This window comes from Zonotrichia leucophrys, chromosome 14, assembly GCF_028769735.1.
Source record: "Zonotrichia leucophrys gambelii isolate GWCS_2022_RI chromosome 14, RI_Zleu_2.0, whole genome shotgun sequence".
Taxonomy (NCBI): Eukaryota; Metazoa; Chordata; class Aves; order Passeriformes; family Passerellidae; genus Zonotrichia; species Zonotrichia leucophrys.
In genome coordinates, this window is record NC_088184.1 from 16,453,633 (window position 1) to 16,474,596 (window position 20,964).

At 42.4% G+C, this 20,964-nt stretch overlaps 2 protein-coding genes across 4 annotated transcripts; one reads left to right on the plus strand and one right to left on the minus strand.

The window, feature by feature from the left end:
* Window positions 1–149: 149 nt before the first annotated feature.
* Window positions 150–4,766, minus strand: TSR3 (TSR3 ribosome maturation factor). 2 transcript variants are annotated; one of them, XM_064725964.1, is made up of 6 exons: window positions 4,494–4,766; window positions 4,187–4,403; window positions 3,182–3,375; window positions 2,222–2,395; window positions 816–879; window positions 150–739 (listed from the first exon to the last, which is right to left on the minus strand). In XM_064725964.1, the coding sequence occupies exons 1-6, from the start codon at window positions 4,741–4,743 to the stop codon at window positions 607–609; spliced, it is 1,032 nt and encodes a 343-aa protein (XP_064582034.1). In that variant the 5' UTR covers window positions 4,744–4,766; the 3' UTR covers window positions 150–606. The 2 variants fall into 2 exon arrangements, with proteins under 2 accessions (XP_064582034.1, XP_064582035.1); XM_064725965.1 differs by lacking the exon at window positions 816–879 and having other exon boundaries at window positions 576–739.
* On the plus strand, window positions 4,505–13,824 carry GNPTG (N-acetylglucosamine-1-phosphate transferase subunit gamma). Of its 2 annotated transcripts, none has more exons than XM_064725968.1 (11): window positions 4,505–4,693; window positions 4,775–4,829; window positions 5,090–5,157; window positions 7,280–7,334; window positions 7,442–7,525; window positions 8,572–8,665; window positions 9,958–10,072; window positions 10,642–10,724; window positions 10,970–11,098; window positions 12,461–12,542; window positions 13,645–13,824. In XM_064725968.1, the coding sequence occupies exons 1-11, from the start codon at window positions 4,651–4,653 to the stop codon at window positions 13,767–13,769; spliced, it is 933 nt and encodes a 310-aa protein (XP_064582038.1). In that variant the 5' UTR covers window positions 4,505–4,650; the 3' UTR covers window positions 13,770–13,824. The 2 variants fall into 2 exon arrangements, with proteins under 2 accessions (XP_064582038.1, XP_064582037.1); XM_064725967.1 differs by having other exon boundaries at window positions 4,636–4,693; window positions 4,772–4,829.
* Window positions 13,825–20,964: the final 7,140 nt, after the last annotated feature.

Sequence of the window (20,964 nt, forward strand, 5' to 3'; positions counted from 1 at the left end):
AACCTGTGATGTGAAATTTCATAGTACAGTTCTGAGTATGAAGTGCCAAAAACACTTGTTGTTGCTTAGGACTGTATCTAAATAACTAAAATGAACAATTAAAGTTCCTGAAAAGACATACTGAAATGTTAAAGCAGTTCCAAGAAGTGTTTTTTCCTTTCAGGCTTAGCTCAGTTTATTCTAAACAGATGAAGTAGTTGAAATACATATGGCAGATTCAAGCCTGCAAAAAGTCAAGAGACTCCCTATGTGGTAGGTACAATGAACAGGCCAATAGCATGTTCTCCAATTGAAATACAGACCAGAAGCTAAGAAAGTTTACCTAATATACTGTTAGTTTAATAATGAAGTTTATAATAAACCACTTTCCAGACACATCAATTAGAATACTGGGTTATTTTTTCACTTGTAACTAAACTTCAGACTCCTTACAAAATAATTTAATGTTCCATACTTACCTAAAAATTTAATAACCTAGAGCCTAAAAACACCTCGTGCCTAAAAATACCTACAAACCTGCATAGAGACTGAGGTTTGCTAAGCATCAAGTTACAGGTCAACAAGACACACTCAAGTAGTCGCAAAAAAATTTCTTTATACAAGATGTTACAACTCTTTGGGATTACTGGGGATTTTTATGTCTTCTGGATTGCTCTCATCAGTGCTTTCGCTGCTCTCAGTGGCATCATCTGAATTGCTTACACTGTCCTCCTCAGAGTCTTCTTTCCTTGGTGCTAGACTGGAAACATTTTTCAAGATTATAAAAGCAAAATAACATAGTTAGTAAAACTATGGTTTAAATTAAATTTCATTACCCTGAGGAATTGACTGGCCTGTTGGGATTAGAAACTTCTTTTTCTAGGTCAACATCAAATGGATCTGGAAAAAGAAGATGAAAAAAGCATTTTCTTAATGGTCTTCCTTCATTTTCATAGATTAATGGCAGAGAGGGGAAGGCACAGAAAGGCTAGTTCACGTCTCTCTTAAGTTTACCATAGTTGTTAGAGGAGAAACTGGGGGAGATGAGAAAATAACCCAAGTCCTGCCTGCCCAGTTTAGGCTTTTCACTGTTTTCCCTCACCCCCTGCAAGGGGTCCTGTAGATCTTTAGAGGTGGTCAGATTGTATAAGTAGGTTTCTGAGGCTTTGGGTAAGAAAACACTGATTAAGTTCTAAAATGGCTGTCTAGTTAGCTGATGTCCACTGAGAAGTGAATTACAGCTGTCCAGATTTAGCTCTTGCTGAGTTAAGGGTAGGGCTGGGCTTACTTTGGCTGAAGTAGCTGGGAAGAACTGTCAGAAAAGTCAAACAAGTCTTGGTTCTGCAGTTCCAGAAAATACATAGGATTGTAGGTGGAAGTGTGCTTTAAGTGGCATAGCCATATTGCCTCTTAAGAGCTGTCTTCAGTTTAGTGTACCTAGTTAGGCTTCCACCAGGAGGATGGTTTAATTCAGTATTATGGCAACGAGATCAAAGTTTAGAGCAAGTGAATGCTATTGACCATCTTCTTGCAGTATGAGCCATACCTATTTTAAGGGCTTAATCACCATGAAAGGAAAATGTTAATTAGGATAATCCCTTTTCATATGTTCTTGATTATTTGCCTTTCTTTGTGCTGTCTTGAATGAGACCAAGCACTCAGCTGAATACAGCCTGAAATACTGGGATTGCAGTAAATTACTGGAAGACTTTGTGAATAAACTACTTGTACTTATTATAAATTATTTTAATTCTCTTAAAAGATCTGATTTTAAACATCTTGATTGAGAACTACATAAATATGTCTATTAAAAGTCCTTCTTAGATTTATGTGTAACTAACTTGGTGTCTGACTGTATGCGTATATTTCTTTCATAGTTCCTTCTCAATTACTAGTCTTTTTACTCATACTCTGTTTTTAACATCTGTATAGAAAACAAGGAAGCATTGTATTTTCTTTTTGCTCCTAAGTTTCCATTTTGGTTAGCTGAATAAGGGTAACTGCTTTACGGTTCAGCTGTGAATACTCCATGCATTAAATTGCTTTAGTCATTTCCACCCTACTTGACTTGAAAAAAATGGGCTAACAGGTACACTTAGCACAGTATAAAGATAGAACAACACATATCAGCAAAGCACTTATCTTCCACCTTGCTAATATTTTTATGGGATTTAAGGAAAATACTGTAAAGAAAACTAGTTAGAAAAAGGGCACGTGTAGTGTTTCTCTGTTTGTCTCTTACCTACTTCTTCGTCTTTTTCTTCTTGGACACAGGCTAAGAAGTCCTTCTCAATGATTAGCATATCGTCCTGGCAATGACAGGCTGCATATTTTTCCAAGAGATTTTCGTTCAGGTCAAGAAATGCCTTACCCCATTTAAATTTCCTTAGAAGAATGGTGGCTAGATCTGGGAATCCTAAAACAGAAAATAATTTATTAGTTTTCTTCTTTACTGTGAGATTTCACTTGACTTACATGTTTCTAGTTAAGGATGTGCATTCATGTCAGTACAATAGAAAGCTGTTTGCCAGTGTTTCTTTCAGTGTTCGGGGATTAAAACTTCTGGAAAAACTACAAATATTTCCAAATTTCAGTTTAACTTGAAACATAGAACTGAATCCAAGAGCCGTTCATAGCCTTCTAGCAAGTGCTACATAAAAGTATTTTGTACAGGTAATGAATGATTCAAGCAGTATCTCCCTCAGCCCTTCAGTACAAGATCAATTGTACCATACAGTATTTTCAGAAGATAAGATTTGTCTGCAGTATGGTAGAGCATTTCTTTTATCAAAGTTCCGTGATGAGTCTGAAAAACATCACAAGAGAGGGCAATTTATTTTGTTCTTACCCAGACTTCGCCCTATTAACAGCCAGCTGCTATCTCTCATTAAGGCAATCTTGCCTAAGCATTTGTGTTCTTTCTTTTTTTTTTAACGGCTTTTCTAACATTATGCGCTATCCAGATAAAATGAGGATTATCAGTTTGTGTCCCATTCAGTAGCTGACATGAATACCACACGGATACCTCAGTGCAACTGGTAACACGCATCTGGAGGAAAGCTAGATAATCTGATCCAAAGTCAAGAAAGTGACGACCCATATGACAACATTACAGTTTGTTTTGTTGCAGACCATCTCTTCTGTTTGATTAAGAATGTAGCAATTGCTAGCACCATACTTGCCATCAGACAATTGAGCCTACCAACAATGCAAAATGCTGCAGCAAAAGCTTCCACACAGGACAGCTTGCATGGCCGACCGTAGTTTACAGGATTTGCAGCCACCAAGTAAGGCAGCAACCGCGGATGACTCCCCCTCATTCTGTTAAAGGGAGTTTCTTCTAATTTGGCCCATGAGCAATCTATGACTGCAATTCCACTCTGAGCAATGACACGCCTGAAAAAAAGAAATGTCACTGTATTTGAAAAATTGTTACCATTATACTGATGAAGTGAGAATTCCAATTGTTGCTTTATATTGGCAACAAACTTGGCATACATCCCCTGGTTTTTTAAATCAAACCCCATATGCTTTACAATAACCTCTAACAGACTCAATGAGAAAGAATAGTAGCATGGTTTTCCTCCAAACATACAAATTGCAAAAAAAGGTTTACCCATGTGTTTCAAAATGAAATGTGATTAATTCTAGGTTTAAAAATGTGACAGAAGTGTGATGAATAATAATGTTCACACCTTCAACTACACTTTCAACTACAGTTCTGATTAAGGTTCTCTGCTAGCTTCTCTCTGCTTCTAAAGACAAATCTTTTCTCTGATATGTGTATCTTTATAAAAATTCTGCTGGCACATTGTGTTAACACATTGTGTTGTCTACCGAAGAACTTAAATATAGCATGATAAAAGACACAGCAGGTACACGGCTGTGCTCTGACGAAATTAACCTACAAGACGTGCACTTGGATTTTTCATTGGGAACTACAGATGCTTTTCTCATCTGATACCAGCTGTGTAAAACTATTAAGCTGATTTGATAAAACGACTCTGTTTCTCATGTTCAGGCATCAGTGTAACGTAATAAGAAGGTCAATTTTATTCCATAAGAGTTTCAGCCATGTATCACTGGTTAAAATGCTCTCTTTAATACAACATCAGTACGGTATTCGAACGAAGTGCTCTCCCTCACAGTCTGCAGCTCCCCCACTTCCCTCGCCGCCGGGTTTTGCCAACAGGCACCGAGGCCCCACCTGTCAGCCGGAGAGACGTACTCCGTAGCCAGCGGACTCAGGACGACGCCCGGGAATCTCTGGCGGAGGCGCAGGGTTCGCAGCAACCCCTTCCGGGCGAGTTTTCTCCCGGTGCATTTCTTGGGATCGCAGTGTCCGAGCTCCCACATGGCAAGGGGGCAGGGGAATTTGGCCTCCCGGGCGCCCCCATCCGCGGCCCTCTCGCGGTCCAGGCAAGCTGAAAACAGCAGGTGTATATCAATGCCCAACGGTGACGGGGCACAGCTCGGCAGGACCCGCCTGCCCTCGCCCGCGTCGCTTCACGCACCTGTCAGCGCGGCCTCCGCTTCCGCCGCGAAAGTCTCGAGGCTGCGAGTCCCGCGCCGGCCCCCGCGCCGGCCCCCGCGCCGGCCGCGCTCCATGGCCGCGCTCAGCAGAAACACTGCCCCTGGCGTTACGCACTTCCGCTTCCCGCGGAGCAGGCGATGGCGGCTCGGGTGCTGCTTGCGGCGCTGAGCGCCGCGCTGGGTGGGTACGGGGGCCGCGGCGCGGGCGGGGGCGCCGATCCCTTCGCCCATCCCGCCGCTCCCAACTGCTCTCTCCTAGCAGGTCTCTTCGCCTCGGCGGGAAAAATGAAGATCGTGGAGGAGCCGAATACGTTCGGGTACGTGGCCGCCTGCTCTCCGGGCCGGGTCTTCCCGTGATCCACCTTCACTCGACGGGTTCGGGTCTGTTTGCCGTCGTGCACGCTCTAGCCCGTTTCTTCCAATGGGGATGGGGGGCCGGGCCGGGCCGCTCCCGCAGACCCCGCTGTTGTCCCGCGGGCAGCGGCCGTCGGTGTTGAGACACACAGGTAGGGGAGGATGTATGGACACCCAGATGCACAACTCAGCCTTAAACGTTTAACTTTCCTTCTTTTGAAAGGTTGAATAACCCATTCTTGCCTCAAACAAATAGGCTGCAGCCAAAGATGTCCCCGTCTGCAGTATCAGGTATATGCAACCGTTACCTTTTTTTTTTTTTTTTGGTGCCGTTTTCATTATTTAGCAACAGTTGTTTGCAGTGCAAGTAGTCTGTTTCGACTTTATGTATAGAAAACCGAATTTCGCGTGTAGTTCTTTAAGCATCATGGAAATTAAGCACGGGCAAATATATTTCATTGTGCTCCTGAAGGATTAAAATGTATATTAACTTCACTGGTGGTTCCAGGTCTCGGTGCTGTTAATATTTTTTTTGTGATGGGACTGTGCATACGTTTTATTCTGTGTTTTTCTAGCCTGTAACAGATCCTTTTGACCCATAGTACACACTCTTTTTTTCTTGACACAATCCTCAACGTCATTGAGATTATCATATAAAAGTCATCCTGTGGTCTGGTAGTACTTACTATCCAAAAATAGTTTTAGAAAAAAAGTCCTAAGAGTAGTCTTGGAACCAGTCAGAGTGGCTCATATGCAGAGTTTCATATGCAGCCTCCATGTTGCAACATAAATGCACCCCTTAAGCAAAATGGACAGGAATGTACGAAATTCTAGGCCATCTCTAGAGGAGAGCAGATAAACACTGAAGGCAAAGACTAAGCAAAAGGGAGTAATTCTTGTCTCTCTGCTAACCTTAGGCAGAAATTTAAACCTTGTTGAGATTCAAGAAAGGCATTTTGGTATGATGACATTGAATGTGATTATGCTTAATGTTTCTTGTCACATTTTATAAACTCAAGTGTATAATTCTGCATGTACTGCATGTGAAATGTGATATAGTTAGAAATGGGATTAGTAATAGAATGCTGAATGGTAACATGCCAAAAGTAGTAGGAAAAAAGGACAGCACACCAGAAATCCTTCTTTCTTTGTTGTGGGATCTTACATGTAGCCAAAAATTGGGAGTGTGCATGGAACCCTGTCTTGCACGATTATTTCTTTAGCATGGAAACCATCCTTTTTCTTTTCTTCTACAAAACAGTTGGGGTAATAATTCTGGTAGTTTCTCTTCTACAGCATCTGCCCTGGAAAGGGAGACATGAGTTTAATGCATTCCTTACGGACACATTCACATCTGCTGTTTTTCATTTGCGGGGAGATCATGCTAATCACTGAGGCACAGATTTCATGTAGTAGAGGAGCAAACCCTTTGGCCAAGCCCATCTCTAGAATGAAACGCAAGATCATGCAGTCAGAAGAATACTTGGGAAAGAGCACCAGCCTGTATCCCAATATCCCTGTATCCCAGTAGTTAAAGCATTCTGGAGGGCGTGTCTCTGGTAGTCTGACCTTTGTTTGTAGGATTGATTGTCTAGATTCTTGGAAAAAGTACCTACGCAATCCTGACAGTGGGGAATTAGCGTCCAGGATGGGGTTTTACTTTATTTGCTTTGTTATCTCTTTTCTTCTTTCCTTATTAATATTTAGTAATTCCAAGGTAAATTTCCACATACGAGAGATACTGAAGTACTTCTCTAGCACGTAGTTCAGAACTTTTCTCCCTCTTTTTAACGACAAGTTTCCAGTCTTAGATTTCCTTGGCAACAAGCCTTGTAGTCAATACAAAAAGAACAGAATTGCATCTGCTGACCTGTCTGACGGCAGAAGTTTTATCTTGTTGAATGTTACCTGGATCAGACCATGAAGGCAAATGGAAAAAAAAAATCCAGTTTGAGAATCTCAGTGAAACTTTAATATGGAGCACTGTCAACATTTTGACCAAATGAGCTTTGCTAGTATAAACTTTCAGAGTTTGGATGAATTTGGAGACAGATGCCAAGCAAGAGTTTCAGTGATTTCAACATTAGATTTTGGCAAGATCAGCACTGATGACTTCTTTTATGGACTTCACCTCCAAATGTTTTATTTTTACACAGGTTTCTCATTTTTGTTGTCAAATTAAGCTTATCTATTTCACTGGGTAGTGAGAATGAACAGCATTAAAGAACGTGATGCAATACAGTATCGTGCTAGTGAGAACTTACAGTAATTCATATGAAAGATAAAAATTTCCTTATGTACAGCAGAAAATTAATTTGTCACGTACTCCTCACAATTTTGTCACCACAGTAGCTTGCTTAAATTTAACCAAAACATTCTTTTTCCTTTATGTCATCTCTTGTGATGTTTTTAGGCCCTGCACATCTCTTTAGGCTTGCTGGCAAGTGTTTCAGTTTTGTGGAATCCACGTGAGTAATGGATTTGGATATTTGTTTATATACTTACTGGGAATAAACTATTATTTATTCCAATCTGAAGCATTTCTTATTTTCTGTTTCTTTTCTCTCCTTTTAAGGTACAAGTATGAGTTTTGTCCTTTCCATAATGTCACTCAGCATGAGCAAACTTTTCGATGGAATGCGTATAGTGGGATTTTAGGGTGAGGCACTTAGACTTTTTACGTTTTAGCTATGTTGTCAGCAGGCCACTTCATAGATTGTAAAAATGAGGCTGTTTTAAAACTAAGATTCTTGCATTGGTCAGTTTAGATCATGGTAGTTCCCAACGCACTATACTTAAATATACCCTGTCTTGAAAAATTCAGGGTTTTTTTTTTTAGTTGATAAATACTAACCTCCTATTTTTGCTGGAGACTGATTAATAACCCCTGCCAACTGCAAGTGGGATATGTTCATGTGAAAGATTCAATAATGTCTAACTACAGCTTATATTAACACAGATTTCATGGCCATTAACTATTTGCAGTTTGGGTTAAGTACAAATATTACAAAATGAAAAGGAGTGCTTTATGCCTAATGGTAGTTAAACAATATAAAAAGTTATAAAATGCTCAATGTATAACCAAAAAAAAGTATCCCAAAGTATTTAAAAATACCCTGGATCATAATACCACCAAATCATAATACCTAAAATAAATCTTAGTATAAACCAGACCATTGCTTTTCTAGATATTTTGAATATAGATATCTCTTTTTCTCCTTTGTGCAAAACAGTAAGCGGGTATGTGAGGAAACTGTACATCACCATGCTGAGGGTATCATTTGCTTTAGGACTAGCAGAAGTAGACTAGCGTTTGTAGGTGCTCTCATCAGCACTAAAAATCCTGCAATCAAACTGAGTTGCACAGGGTACTTAGCCTCATGGACTTCGTTGTGGGATTGATCTATAAACTTTATTTTACTAGACTTAAACACAGATTTCTAACTGCAAATGGTTTCCAAACTGAAATTGGATCCAAAACTGTGCTCTCAAAAAGTGCTCTTGATGTGTCCTATATAGCAACATGGATAACAAACTACACGGCTTCCAAGGTGTTGGCTGTAGGAAGTGGAAATCCTGAGACAACAGAAATTAAGTATATACACTTAAATTGAACATGGTATAAGGGTATTCTTGGTTTTCTTCCTGAGGGTTCATCTTTTTCTGTCCAGTAACTTAAAACAAATTAGTGTCCTCTTTTTTCAGAATCTGGCATGAATGGGAAATTGACAATAACACATTTGTTGGAATGTGGATGAGGGAAGGAGACTCCTGTGAAACTAAGAGCAGACAGACAAAGGTAAAATAACTTAAACTATGCTAATTCAGACAGCATGACTCTGCAAACACTTGTGAGACTACAAACTGAAACATTCCTACACTGAAGAAGTCATCATTTAAGCTGTGATAGAAAACATAAAGATGAATTCCTTCAGTGACTGTGTGAATGACTGGAGGAGGAAAGCTAGAATCAGGATAAAATTTTGAGGATATTTACCTATGTATTCTCATTGGTTACTTACAACTCATTTTTTCCTTGAAAGAGTTGTATAATTATTACCTTAGAAATACAGTACAGTGCTTTTTAATGTGTGTCAGGCAAAATAAAGAGAAAGAGTTCTTTGCAGAATTCAAGATGCCAGCCTATTAAAAACATCCAGGAAAAAGGAGGGAAAAGAATTCGGCAGTTAACAGTAGCATGCTGAGAAGCTATGGTGTTAGAACAAGCACTAGGGACATTTCAAGAAAGACTTTGAGGTGATGGAGCATGTCTAGAGAAAGGCACTGGAGCTGTGGAAGGGTCTGGAGCACAAGTCTGATGAGTAGCACCTTTCAACCAGCATTCCCACGTCTTTTTCCACCAGGCAGCCTTCCAGCTATTCTTGCCCAAGCCTGGAGCAGCGCACGGGGTTGTTATGATCGAAGTGCATTACCCAGCACTTCACCTTGTTGAATTTCTTGCAATTTGCTGCCAACTTGGCTGCCATATCCTGGCCATGGTGAAAATGTTATACTCTAGTGGAGGTGCCTGCTTAACATCTTTATTTCCCATAGAAACTGCAGAAAGAATTCATATTCTTGTATGACCTTTGATATTGTGATTGAATTTTTCACTGGCATTTCCTTTTGAAGACAAAAAATGTTGGTGCTGCAAATCTAAAGATGAAAACAATTCTCTGCAGTCTGGATGTGTCTTATATTCTGAAATTAGCACACTGGTCAGAAATAAAATTTAAGAAGATTGTGCTTATGTTAAACGAGATTCTTAAGGTGTCCTATTCACTGTCCTTTTTACTCTCATTCTGCTGAAAATATAGTACTTAGTAGTCCAAGGAACAATGGTTGGTGGGGAGAATCATTTCCCATTAGACAAAACAGTTTTCACATTTGATAAAATAAATGGATTATGTGCTTGCTATGATGCTTTTTCTTTTCTTTTTTTTTTTTTTTTTAATTTAAAAAGGCGCTGGAAGCTTTGACATGACAATATGTACAGAAATGCATCTACTAGCATTGGAACACAGCAAATAGATCAGTGATGGTGTTTCATGTAGACATTTTTTGCTCATCTTTGTTTTTCCTGATGTTTAGGTTCATCTTGCTTGTGGAAAGAGCAATAAATTGGCTTATGTGTCTGAGCCAAGTACTTGTGTTTACTCTCTGACATTTGAGACTCCTCTCGTGTGCCATCCTCACTCACTTTTAGGTAAAATTTAAAAAAAAATTCTTTGTGGAATAGCTAGCATATACACTGTCTTCAGAGTGTCCATTTTTAGGTTGAGTTAGTACCTTAGTATAAATTAGTATTAAATGTTAACATATTATATGAAGTGATTTTTAAAATGCCAGTCATTATAACACCTAGGTATTTCTCAACTAATTTTTTTTTTGGGGATTAAATTTTTTTTTTTGTCATTGCTAGTGTAGACCCAGTGAATTACTTTTATTTTTCCTTTCCTTTTCTTGGACTGTAGGAATAAGCTCTGTAGTATCTGCCAATTTACTTAAATTACAAAAAAGCTCCATTAGAATTACGTTGACCAAAGGAATATTAGTCCCTGGATCTGGAAATAAGAAAAATTTCTGGTCATTCTCCAGAAACTTTAAATGCATGAAGTGCAATTTAAGCGTAAGCCCAGCTCTTGAAAGCAGTGGAGACTGTGTACTGTAAAGAAGCATTGAGTTCTTTAATATTCTTGCGTGATACTAGAGGAGGAATTAACTAATGCAGGATAGTGCTCCTGGTTCTTATGTGGTTTGACTTCCATTTTTCAGTTTATCCAACTCTGACTGAAGCACTGCAGAGGAAGTGGGACGAAGCAGAGCAGCTACTGTACGATGAACTAATAACCGACCAGGTTTATTGATTCTTCCAACTCTATGTGGTAAAAAAAAATATTACTGTCAAATAGCCAAACCTGGCTTCTGTATGTAGTTTCTCCTTTATTTATTCTGCAGTATGCAAATAGGAATTTTTGTGTTCTGTAACTGCTATATGAAACGGTAATGAAGCTGGAGGACACGGAATGGCCAGTGCAAACTGCAAGCAGAGATGAGAGTTGAATAGATTGATCTGTCACCTTTTGGAAACTTTCTTTTCTAGGGTTACAAAAAAATTCTGAAAGAGATTTTTGAGGAAGCAGGACTTCTAAAAACAACAGAAGAAAATGAAGTTGAAAAACAGAGTAAGAAAATAACTCTGGAATTTGAAACAGTGGAAAAGTGCAGTAAGGTATAGAGCATTATGTTTACAATGTGGAATTGCCACCTTGGTGTTCAGCTGAATCTCTTAATGGAGTTATCTTTTCTGGTTTCAATATGTGACAGCCTGCATGTAGTGTGATTCGGTATCTTTATTATAGGCCCTAAGTCAAAAACAAACCAGCAAAAATGAATGGCCAGTAAGAAGATAGGGGTTATGAAGGAATTGGTGTATGCGCTTGGGTTATGAACACTCTTTCTGGGGAATATCAGTCTGGAGACAGGAAGAAATTACTAGTGAAGATAAATGTGTAACCAATCTCAAGAATGTTGACACTTTTAATTCTCTCTGTGGATAATTATCTCTGTGGATAATTACCCAGACTTGTGGAAGAATGCATTGGCTGTTGCACAAGTAAAAGGCAGAATGGCTGTATTTATTTCTGAATGACTCTTGTGTATGTGAACAGTTCTTCTACAACAGAATTGGAATGGGGAAAATAGAGGCAGAAGGCGTGCTCAGCCTAGAAGAGCACAACCTGACCATCAGAAAAAGAGCATGGATGAGAATTTATTTATTACAATACAGAGAGGCAGTTGCTATTTTCTTTTTATTTGCAAAAGGTAGCAAAGACAAAACACCACGTAGTAATTAATGAATATAATCAAATAAAACCATGGTTAAGGTGAATATACTTCAATGTAAAGATCACCATTTTGATCTCATAAGAGCTGGAACAGTCACATGATTATTTTTTCACTCATTATCAATACAGTATTTTATAATTTCTATTTCTTTTTCTGGCTTCATCATAGCTTAATTGACATAAATTGGCTGGTTTGGTAAACACTTAATCTTAAATACTTATTCTTTTGCTCTGTCTTTACTTAAACATCAAAACACAGCAAAAAATAGGGGCTTCTCTGAGATTTCAGGGACATACTTTGAATCTCAATGGAACTAAGCAATCCCTGTCTGTAAGGTAACAGAAACTGCTGAGAGCAAGAACATGAAGTTACTAGGCCAAGAGTTGAAGAATGTACAAATTTCCAGATGGCAGAATTACGATAATTATAAAATAAGGGTAGTCCTGAGGCAAACTTAAGATTTGTTCTGTGATAAAATGCTACTTACAAGACAGATTTGAAATAGTTACAGAAAGCATTTCTAATTTTTACTCTTGGGCTTGAAAAAAGCTGGTTCCTCTTTTGGCAATACAGACATGTATCTTTTTCTAAAATCTGCTCTATGTTCCTGAAACAAGCATTTTAAGTTCTTCAAAGCCGAGAGATGTAACAGCTGTGTAGAGAGGCATTTTTTTCCTAAAAGCTCCCAATCTAGGTATGTATTTGAAAAGTGGAAGGGCTATTTTTAATGTATTTTCTTTCTTAGGAATACAAGCAACTTTCTGAAGAAATAAAAAAACTTAGAGTTTTATTAGGTCAGCATGGTATTGCATACAAAGGAAATCTTGGTGAGTTTTTTCGGTATGATTCTTTTTCATTGTTGTCTGCTCAGAATGTGAATACCTTAATGCTGTTTTCAGTCACAATAACAGTTAAATAATCTGGCATATCTGGAGGTAAAATTCAGTAGACAGTTTTTAATAAGTACTTGGATTTTGATTCCTGTCCACAAGGACTTACTTTGTCCTTAAAATATCTGTTGATGACTTGAAATTCTAGCTTTATAGAAAAATTTTGACTGCTGTTGTAACTGAAATTTGTCTCCCGTCCTTAAGGTGCCAGTTCAAAAGGAAACTGATATTACATCATTAATAGAACAGAGGTGTCTGTTAAGTAACTCCACTTCTGTATTTTAACCACAAGGCTTGATTTCTTTTATAACACTTGAAGTTTTCTCTGTATCTTTTTGGATTGTTTTTTTCCCTTTTTGAAGTTGCCTGTTTCTTTTTTCCCCTCTCTTTGATTTTTGTTAGGTAAGTACCATACCACATGCAGTTTTTAGTAGAAGAGACTGGTGCTGGCTGTGAAGGGGCATGGCTTATCTGGATTAATTCCAGATAAGTTGTTTTTTGATTTTTTTTTGGAGAGGTTTGTTTGGTTTTCTGTTTGTTTGTTTGTTTTTACTTATTCCTGCCGGACCATCACGCCCTTTATTACATGAACTATTTGTCAAAGGAGAATTTAATGTCCAGGAATACATGTATATACATAAATACATATATCTTTTTCTTTTACAGTTATATGTTCAGAATTGGCACTTCAACAAAACAAAGAACCTTTGAGCTACTTAAATTAGCTTAAAATTATTGACAAAATATTTTTTTCTTTTTGCTTTGAGAAACTTTTCTGGGAAAAAACTTATACAAAAATTTTGTAGAACATGTTATCTGCACGTTTAAACTATTAGCAGTGTAATTTGCACAGTATTTCTACCTGTTTGGTAGTATTGCAGTTGTTCTTTTAATTATTGCAGATTAGCACGCTATAATCAAAAGTCGAATTCAGTTCACTGTAAATGACTTCAAAATTATTTAGTGAGTTCTGTGACAAAAATGTTTTGGTGTTTAAAAGCCAGAATAACTGATGTCATATTAAAACTAAATTTTACAGCTGGAAATTCCAGTGTTGAGTATGTAAGGCACCAACTGGCAACTGCAGTGGCATCAGTTCTTAATGGGTCAAAGGATGATGAGCACCTCCATGGCGATACAGGAATGTGGAATTACACTCTGTGAAGAAACTTGGATGGTACCTAATGTAAATTAAACTGAACACATATTATGCCACATAGATGATTTGCCTTCTTGTGAGTATTCTTGACTTTGTTTCAATTTGTGCCCTAAAGCAAACACATTGTAGTAGAGTGAGGGCACACCATTATGAGAACAGTTAGCTTGTTTCTGACAACATTTGTAACACTTCTTTGGTACGACCAGTATTTGACACGAACTTAAAGATTCTCTGCGCCTAGTCCCAGCTTTTGCTATTTTTATTGATCAAGTGTGGTAGAAGTTGGAGTGAATATAAACCAGCTCAAGACCAGTGCTGCAAGGTGTTTTAAGAAAGGTACTAAATACAGTATTAAGAACATGCTATTTCATCTATATGCTAAAAAGATTTCTGGACACACTTTAGCGGAAAAAGAAACGTTTTCTGCCACAGCAGTGCAGACCATACCACTACACCAATTCGTGTTCAAAGGTCGATGTCGTCTTTGGCTGTCAGGTTAAATGGAAGTTGGTCAGAATATGGCAGAAAGGTGCAATGAAATCACTGAGTTGTGACAAAAGCATAGTTATAGTAATACCTGGCAATTCTGTGTATGTAATACAGAATAAAATGGACTCCTCCAACACAACCTGTGAAAGCGTTCACGTCGGCATTGGTGAACGCCGAGCACGCCATCTGCGGTCACTGTGCTGCCTCCTGTGGTGCCGTTTGGGGGCCCCCCCTGGCCCAGAGTCCTGTCGCCCTTGCCCTCACAGCGGCAGCTGTGTTGAGCCGCGGCCCAACCCACCGAGCCCTCGCGCTTCAGCTCACGTAAAATGGGGGATGATCCGGGCGCTGGGTCACTGGCGGTGAGGAGCGGGCCGGGGCCGGGATGGCTATCCCACCTCATGAGATAAAAGAATTGTGAAAAGCAATAAGGGACAGTGGTATCTGCTCCCCATAATTTAAGCAACTGCTAAAAAGTACCCTGGAAGGACATACACTCACACCAAATGACTGTAAAAATCTTGCTAGTAAAATTCTCACAGACTCACAATATATGATATGGGAACTCAAATGGAAAAGACTGCTTACAAGGGTACTAGCCACTTATAGACAAAGTACTGATGCAGACCTTCATACCCTTGTCATGTCTAAGATGACTGGTGACCCTCCTGATGATCAGAATGATAATCAAGTGAATTTACCCAAAACAGCGTTAGATGACATTCAAGAGATGGCTCGCAGAGCCTTTTTCCAAATTTAGCCTGCAGGAAGTTTTGAAAAAGCCTATAATCTGATTAGCCAAGACTTGTCTGAACCATTTAGCACATTTGTGGACCAGGTAATCCAAGCAGCAGAAAGACAATGTGGCGATGATACAGCTCGCCCAATAATGATACGGGACATTACTGAAAGTAATGCCAATGCCGAATGTAAAAGAGTTATCAAAGCCCTAGGCAAAGAAAAACCCACAGTGCCTGAAATTATTGATGTGTGTAACAACATTGAGAGTCCACAGCAAGTAACAATTATCCAGGCAAAAGAACTCGGAAAAACTCTAGGAGAAAAAATTGAAAGGGCTTTTACAGCTCAAACAGCGCAAGCAGCTGCACAGGCAGCACAAAGAGAAGCTTTACCTGTAAATCAACCAAATATGAATGTCTGTGTTGCTTTAGCCAGGTCTGCAGGCTCCGATACCATCTGTCTATCTGACACAAGCCCTGACAAACCTTTTTCAACCTGTCTAGTTGGAGTACCTTTCCCGAAAGGTTTTGATAATGTTACTCCTGATAAATATTGACGATATGATGATCAGCATGTATCTCCAACTCCCAGCCAGAAACACCAAAGTTATATTGATAATTCTAAAGCTGATAAATATGGTCTTCAAGAGGTAGAAATCCTAGGCTCATTAGCTATGGATACTTGTTACTTCTTTCATTTCCTAGGAGAAGACAGCCCTCATTTAAACATTATCCCATATCACACAGCTTATAGCAGTATGACTTCTTGATGCAATCAAACTAAGCTTCTTACGTATGACGCACCTTGTGCAGATCATTTTAACAAACTTCCAATTCGATTCCCTAGAGGAATCTGGCTTATCTGTGGAGACACGGCCTGGCAAGGTATACCCTCAAAAATAGATGGTGGCCCTTGTGCCTTGGGACAACTTAAAATAACTGCTCCTAGTGTCAAAGAGACAAAGTCAAAAAGAAAAGCAGAAAGATTAGATCCTCCTGGGGACATCAATATGAAAGCAACTGTGATAGCAATTTTCACTCTTGGAACTCTGGAAAATCAGTTGTTGCAAGCATTTTTCTACCTCAGTGGGGTTCCTCAGCTGCATTGACACATTTAAACAAGTTAGGGTGTTGGCTCAGCAGAGAAGTAAATACCACCTCTACTACAATCAGTGATTTGTTGACAGATGAAGAAGCAGTCAGACATGCCATTTTACAAAACAGAGCTGCCATTGATTTTCTTTTACTAGCACACGGGCATGGTTGTGAAGATTTTGAAGGATTATGTTGTATGAACTTATCTGATCATTCTGCTTCCATTCATAAACAGCTACAGAACCTAAAGGCTTTAGCTAACCAAATTACAATAGGTGGCCTATCTTGGCTAGACAGTTTGTTTGATGGTCAGAGCTTTTGCACCTTGCCTAAAGGAACTCTGTAAAATAGGCTTGATTGTTCTAATAGTAATAATTGTAGTTTTAGTAGCAGCACCCTGTATACTTCAGCATGTGCAAAGAATTATGAGTAAAACAGTGTCTAATATGTTAGTTGTTCATCAGAATGGGGGAGATGTTGGGGAAGATGAAACAGGAAAGCCTTATAAATATGATTGCCGGGCAAAAGATTTTGAGACTATAGAAACTAAAAGCGAGATTGAAATGGAAGCAAGCTTTGAGATCCCTTAGTTACTGAACAACAGGAAAACAACGGTGTGGCCGACTGAAGGTAATCCCCTTTTCATGAAACAACACCCTCTGCCGGCAGACAGCTCCAAGGGTCCGAGCAGACCCTACCAGCTTGGCAGAAGGGGTCCAAAGAGGAGTTTTTAGGGTTTAAGATGTAACATAGCGCGGACAGAGTCGATAAATCTTCCTGGATACTTATGCTTTGGTTTTGTCACTGTTATCTTACCACTTAGTAGGGCCAGTCCTCAGATACAAGAAACACAATAACTGCTTTACACCATTCTCTGAGTTAGTTACATAGAAGTATTTCAGTTTCTATTTTAACATTTTGCTAAAGCCCACGATATATTTATCACACTACTATTCATATGAAATACACAGTGCATACATAAACTGGCATATTACACTATACAAGGCAGTTAAAAGTAAGTGCAAATTGTACCATATCAAAATACTTGTGATGCAAAAAGCTAATCTATGAATGGGAAAGCCAAGATTGTTTTATCATCTATAACAAACGACCACTGTGGGGAAGAAGGAGGGTGAGCAGCGGGCCCGCATCAGGCGGAGGGCGGGCAGGGGGACGCGGGCACTTAACTTTGGCCAGGGTGCTGATCTCGGCCAGTCGGGGCAGGCCAAGTCCGCGCAGAAGCGGAAGCACTGCGGGAGAAGAGGCACCCAAGCCCGCAGCGGGCTCTGCACGCCCACCCCACTCGCCGCTGCCGAGCCCCCTCCTCACCATGTCGCCGCCGCTCCCTAGTTCGTGCTGCTGCCGCAGAGTCCGTCTTTGCGACCCGGAACCACTCCCGGGCTACACTTCTCTCCGCCCCCTGCCCCGAGTGCCCAAGGGAGCGCTCCGGTAGGGGCTCTGCGGGGGTCTTTTCGCCCAGGGGGACCTGAGCACGAGAGAGGGCCGGAGAAGAGGACGGGGGTTTCGCGAGCGGGACCCCCGGCGCCTGCGAGCCCTTCGGGCAGCCCGAGCTCCGCCCCACGCTCCCAGGGGCCGCAGCCTGACGGCTCCCAAGCCTGCCAATCACGGCCCGCCTTTCTCCGTCCGCCCTGTCCAATCACAGCCGCTCTTTCAATCCGGAAGCGGTCCCGCCAATCTCAGCCCGCTCAATCGCGGCCCGGCCCCTCAGACTGGCCCCGCTCGCCCGTACGCCTGAGGCGCCGCTCCCGCCACCGCCGCTTTGGCAGCCGGCGGAACTGTATCCCCGCTGCCTCGGCAGGCCCTGTGGGGGCCGGCAAGGGCGGCCGGGAGCTTCCAGTTCAGGTCCTGGTCGGGATCAGGTTCTGGTCCAGGGAAACGGGCAGGCAGCGGGGAGCGGGCGGACGCGGCCACAGCAATGGCGGCGGCGGGAGCAGCGCTTGAGGGGACCGCGGGGAGTCACAGAGCCCAGCGCGTCGGAAATGGGCGGGCTGGGATTGGTGGAGCCGGCAGGCGCTGCCTCGGGTTGTGATTGGCTGGCTGGTCCGCCCGTGGGGCATAAATAGCGTGCGTTGGGGCGGCAATGGCGTCAGTTCGGCGGTGAAGCTGGGAGCGACGGGAGCTGCGGATGCGCGATCTGAGGAGCGGCGCTGCGCCAGGACGGGACCCCCGCGGCAGCTGATCCGGGGAGCGCCGGTGAGCACGGACGCGACGCCTGCGGTAGTATCTGGGGGCCGGCCGTGTCCAGTTCTTTCTGCCGCGCCCTGCGTGGCTCGGGTAGCCGGCGGCTGGTGCGCGGCCTGGAGCGGCGCGGGGGCGGGGGAGGACCGCCTACTGTCACTGGGGGCTGGGAAGTAGCCGTTTCGCGGTTTCTGGATTTAAAGATATGTTCAGAATACGAGGAATAAAGCTTGCTTTTTGCATTTTTATTACTTTATTTTGTTTTTACTTGTAGTGGTTTTTTTTCTTTATTGTGTTATTTTATTATTGCTCATTTTATTACATCTTTTTGGTTTGATTTGTTTTCTTTACTGGATATCACATGTTTATTCGGTAAGGGTTGTGGGACTGGAGCTGGAACACCAGTTGTGAGAGCAGTGGGGACATAAAACCCCAGGGTGTGGAATAATGACTTTGGCATGAGTCAGGCCCAAAACAATGTGGAGTAGTGGAAATGATGGGGCTAGATAAATGCCATGGGAGGAAGGCATGGAGCTGCAGCACAGGGCCTGCAGGTTATGCCTGGGGGTTCCCAGCCCCTGCCCTGTGGTACCAACGAGGGGCTGAGGGTGTGGGGGCTCAGAGGGTTCTAGGGCCCAAGAACCAGCCCAAGGGTGCGTTTTGGGATCGGGGAGCAGGAGTTCAGTGGCTATTCCCAGCCCCTGGAGCTGCCTGAGGGGAGGTGAGGGGGCCTTTGTGCAGGTGCTGGGCTGAGAGCCAGGGTGAGGGGGAAGGTGAATGTTGAGCTTCAGGCCTCCAGTGTCCCCAGAGCTGGGATGCCACTGGGGTGGGTGGGTGGATGGGACAGCTTCTAGAGATATTGAAATTGAAATGATGGCAGTAACTGATTTGTGACCTTATCAACAGCCCCAAGGTGCAGTGAGAAGCATGAGCAGCTTTTAGCTGCAGCCAGTAGGAAGCTGAGGAGCTGGAGCTGAGGCAGCAGAGCTGGAGGAGACAGAAATATGGTAGGGTTTGGGGTAAAACCCCTGTGGGGCTGGGATAAGGATTGTGGAGCGGGGAGGTGAAATGCATGGTTGGAATTGAAATTGCTGCAAGGACTGTGATCTGAGCTCAAGAACTAGAGCTAAAACAAAGATCCTGTCCTAAGTAGCAGAAGTAGTATTGTGTGGCACTACTGTGAAGATGTTGAGCAGGAAGGGCAAGAGAAGAGCTGGCAGTTAAATAAAGCTTTTATGGAACTAGAGCTGGGGATGGGAGGGGGACTGAAATACTGCAGAAATAGTCACGGCGACAAGGGACACTCACTGTGGATCTGAGGACTAAGCACAGAATGGGACACAGCTGGAAGAAGAGAGCTGGCAGTAAAATAAAGCTTGTGGGTCAAGAGCTGAAAGAGTTGAAATCACTGGGCCTGGACTTGTCATCATTGCGGGACGGGAATTGCGGCTTAACCCATCACAGCAACCTTAGGGCCGGTAAAGAGACTGTAATGTTCTTGCGCCGAGATCACTGTAGGCGTGTGACATGGATGCAGGGGCTGGGTATTGCGACTAATAGTAGAACGGGATGTGTGGAGTGGGAAAAGGGGGCTAGAAGCCTGCGCCTGAAAATCCCGTCGATGGTAGAATATTGCCTGCGACTGTGATGGCACCTCTTGGGGTGCAGCTGAAATCACTGTGGGGCTGGGAAGTGGACTGTGGGGCTGGCACTTTGAATGAAAATGGCAAAGGCACTAGACCTGTGAACGGTGCTCTGGGCATCCAGGAGAACTAATGCAGGGGTGGGCAAAGTGACTGGGGACTGCTGGGTGGGAGCTACAATCACTGCAGGGCTAGGATATGGATGGTGGGGTGGGCTTCCAGAGGCTCGTGCGGGAACTGAATTGTTGCCGAGTTGGGGCCAAGAGCCAGATGCTGCCATTTGAAGCTGAAGAAACAGAGCTGGAGCTGGAAGAAGAGAGCTGGCAGTAAAATAAAGCTTGTGGGTCAAGAGCTGAAATCACTGGGCCTGGACTTGTCATCATTGCGGGTCTGGGATCGGGGCTGCACACAACATGAGAACTATAGGGCTGGCACAGGGACGGTAAAATAAAGCTTGTGGGTCAAGAGCTGAAAGAGTTGAAATCACTGGGCCTGGACTTGTCATCATTGCGGGACCAGAATTGTGCCTTTTAACCCATCACAGAAACCTTAGGGCCGGTAAAGAGACTATAATGTTCTTGCGCCGACATCACTGTAGGTTTTTGGGCATGGAGCAGGGGCTGGGTTTTTGCGACTTTAAAAGTAGAAAGGGTTTTGTGGAGTGGGGAAAAAAGGGGGGTAGAAGCCTGCGCTGAAAAACCCCTTTGATGGTTTGGAAAATTGCCCGGGGCTGTGATGGACCTCTTGGGGTGCGCTGAAATCACTGTGGGGTGGGAAGTGGGGCTGTGGGGGTGGCACTTTTAATTTTAAAAAGGCCAAAGGGATAGACCCGTGAACGGTGCTCTGAGCATCCAGGGAACAATGCGGGGGGGCAAAGTGAGGGGGGCTGTGGGGGGAGTACAATCATGAGGGCTGGATATGGATGGTGGGGTGGGTTCAGGGTCGTGCGGGAACTGGAAATTTTTGCCGAGTTTGGGGGCCCAAAAGGGAAAATGCTTTTCCATTTTAAACTGAAGAAAAAGGTGGGGCTGGGAAGA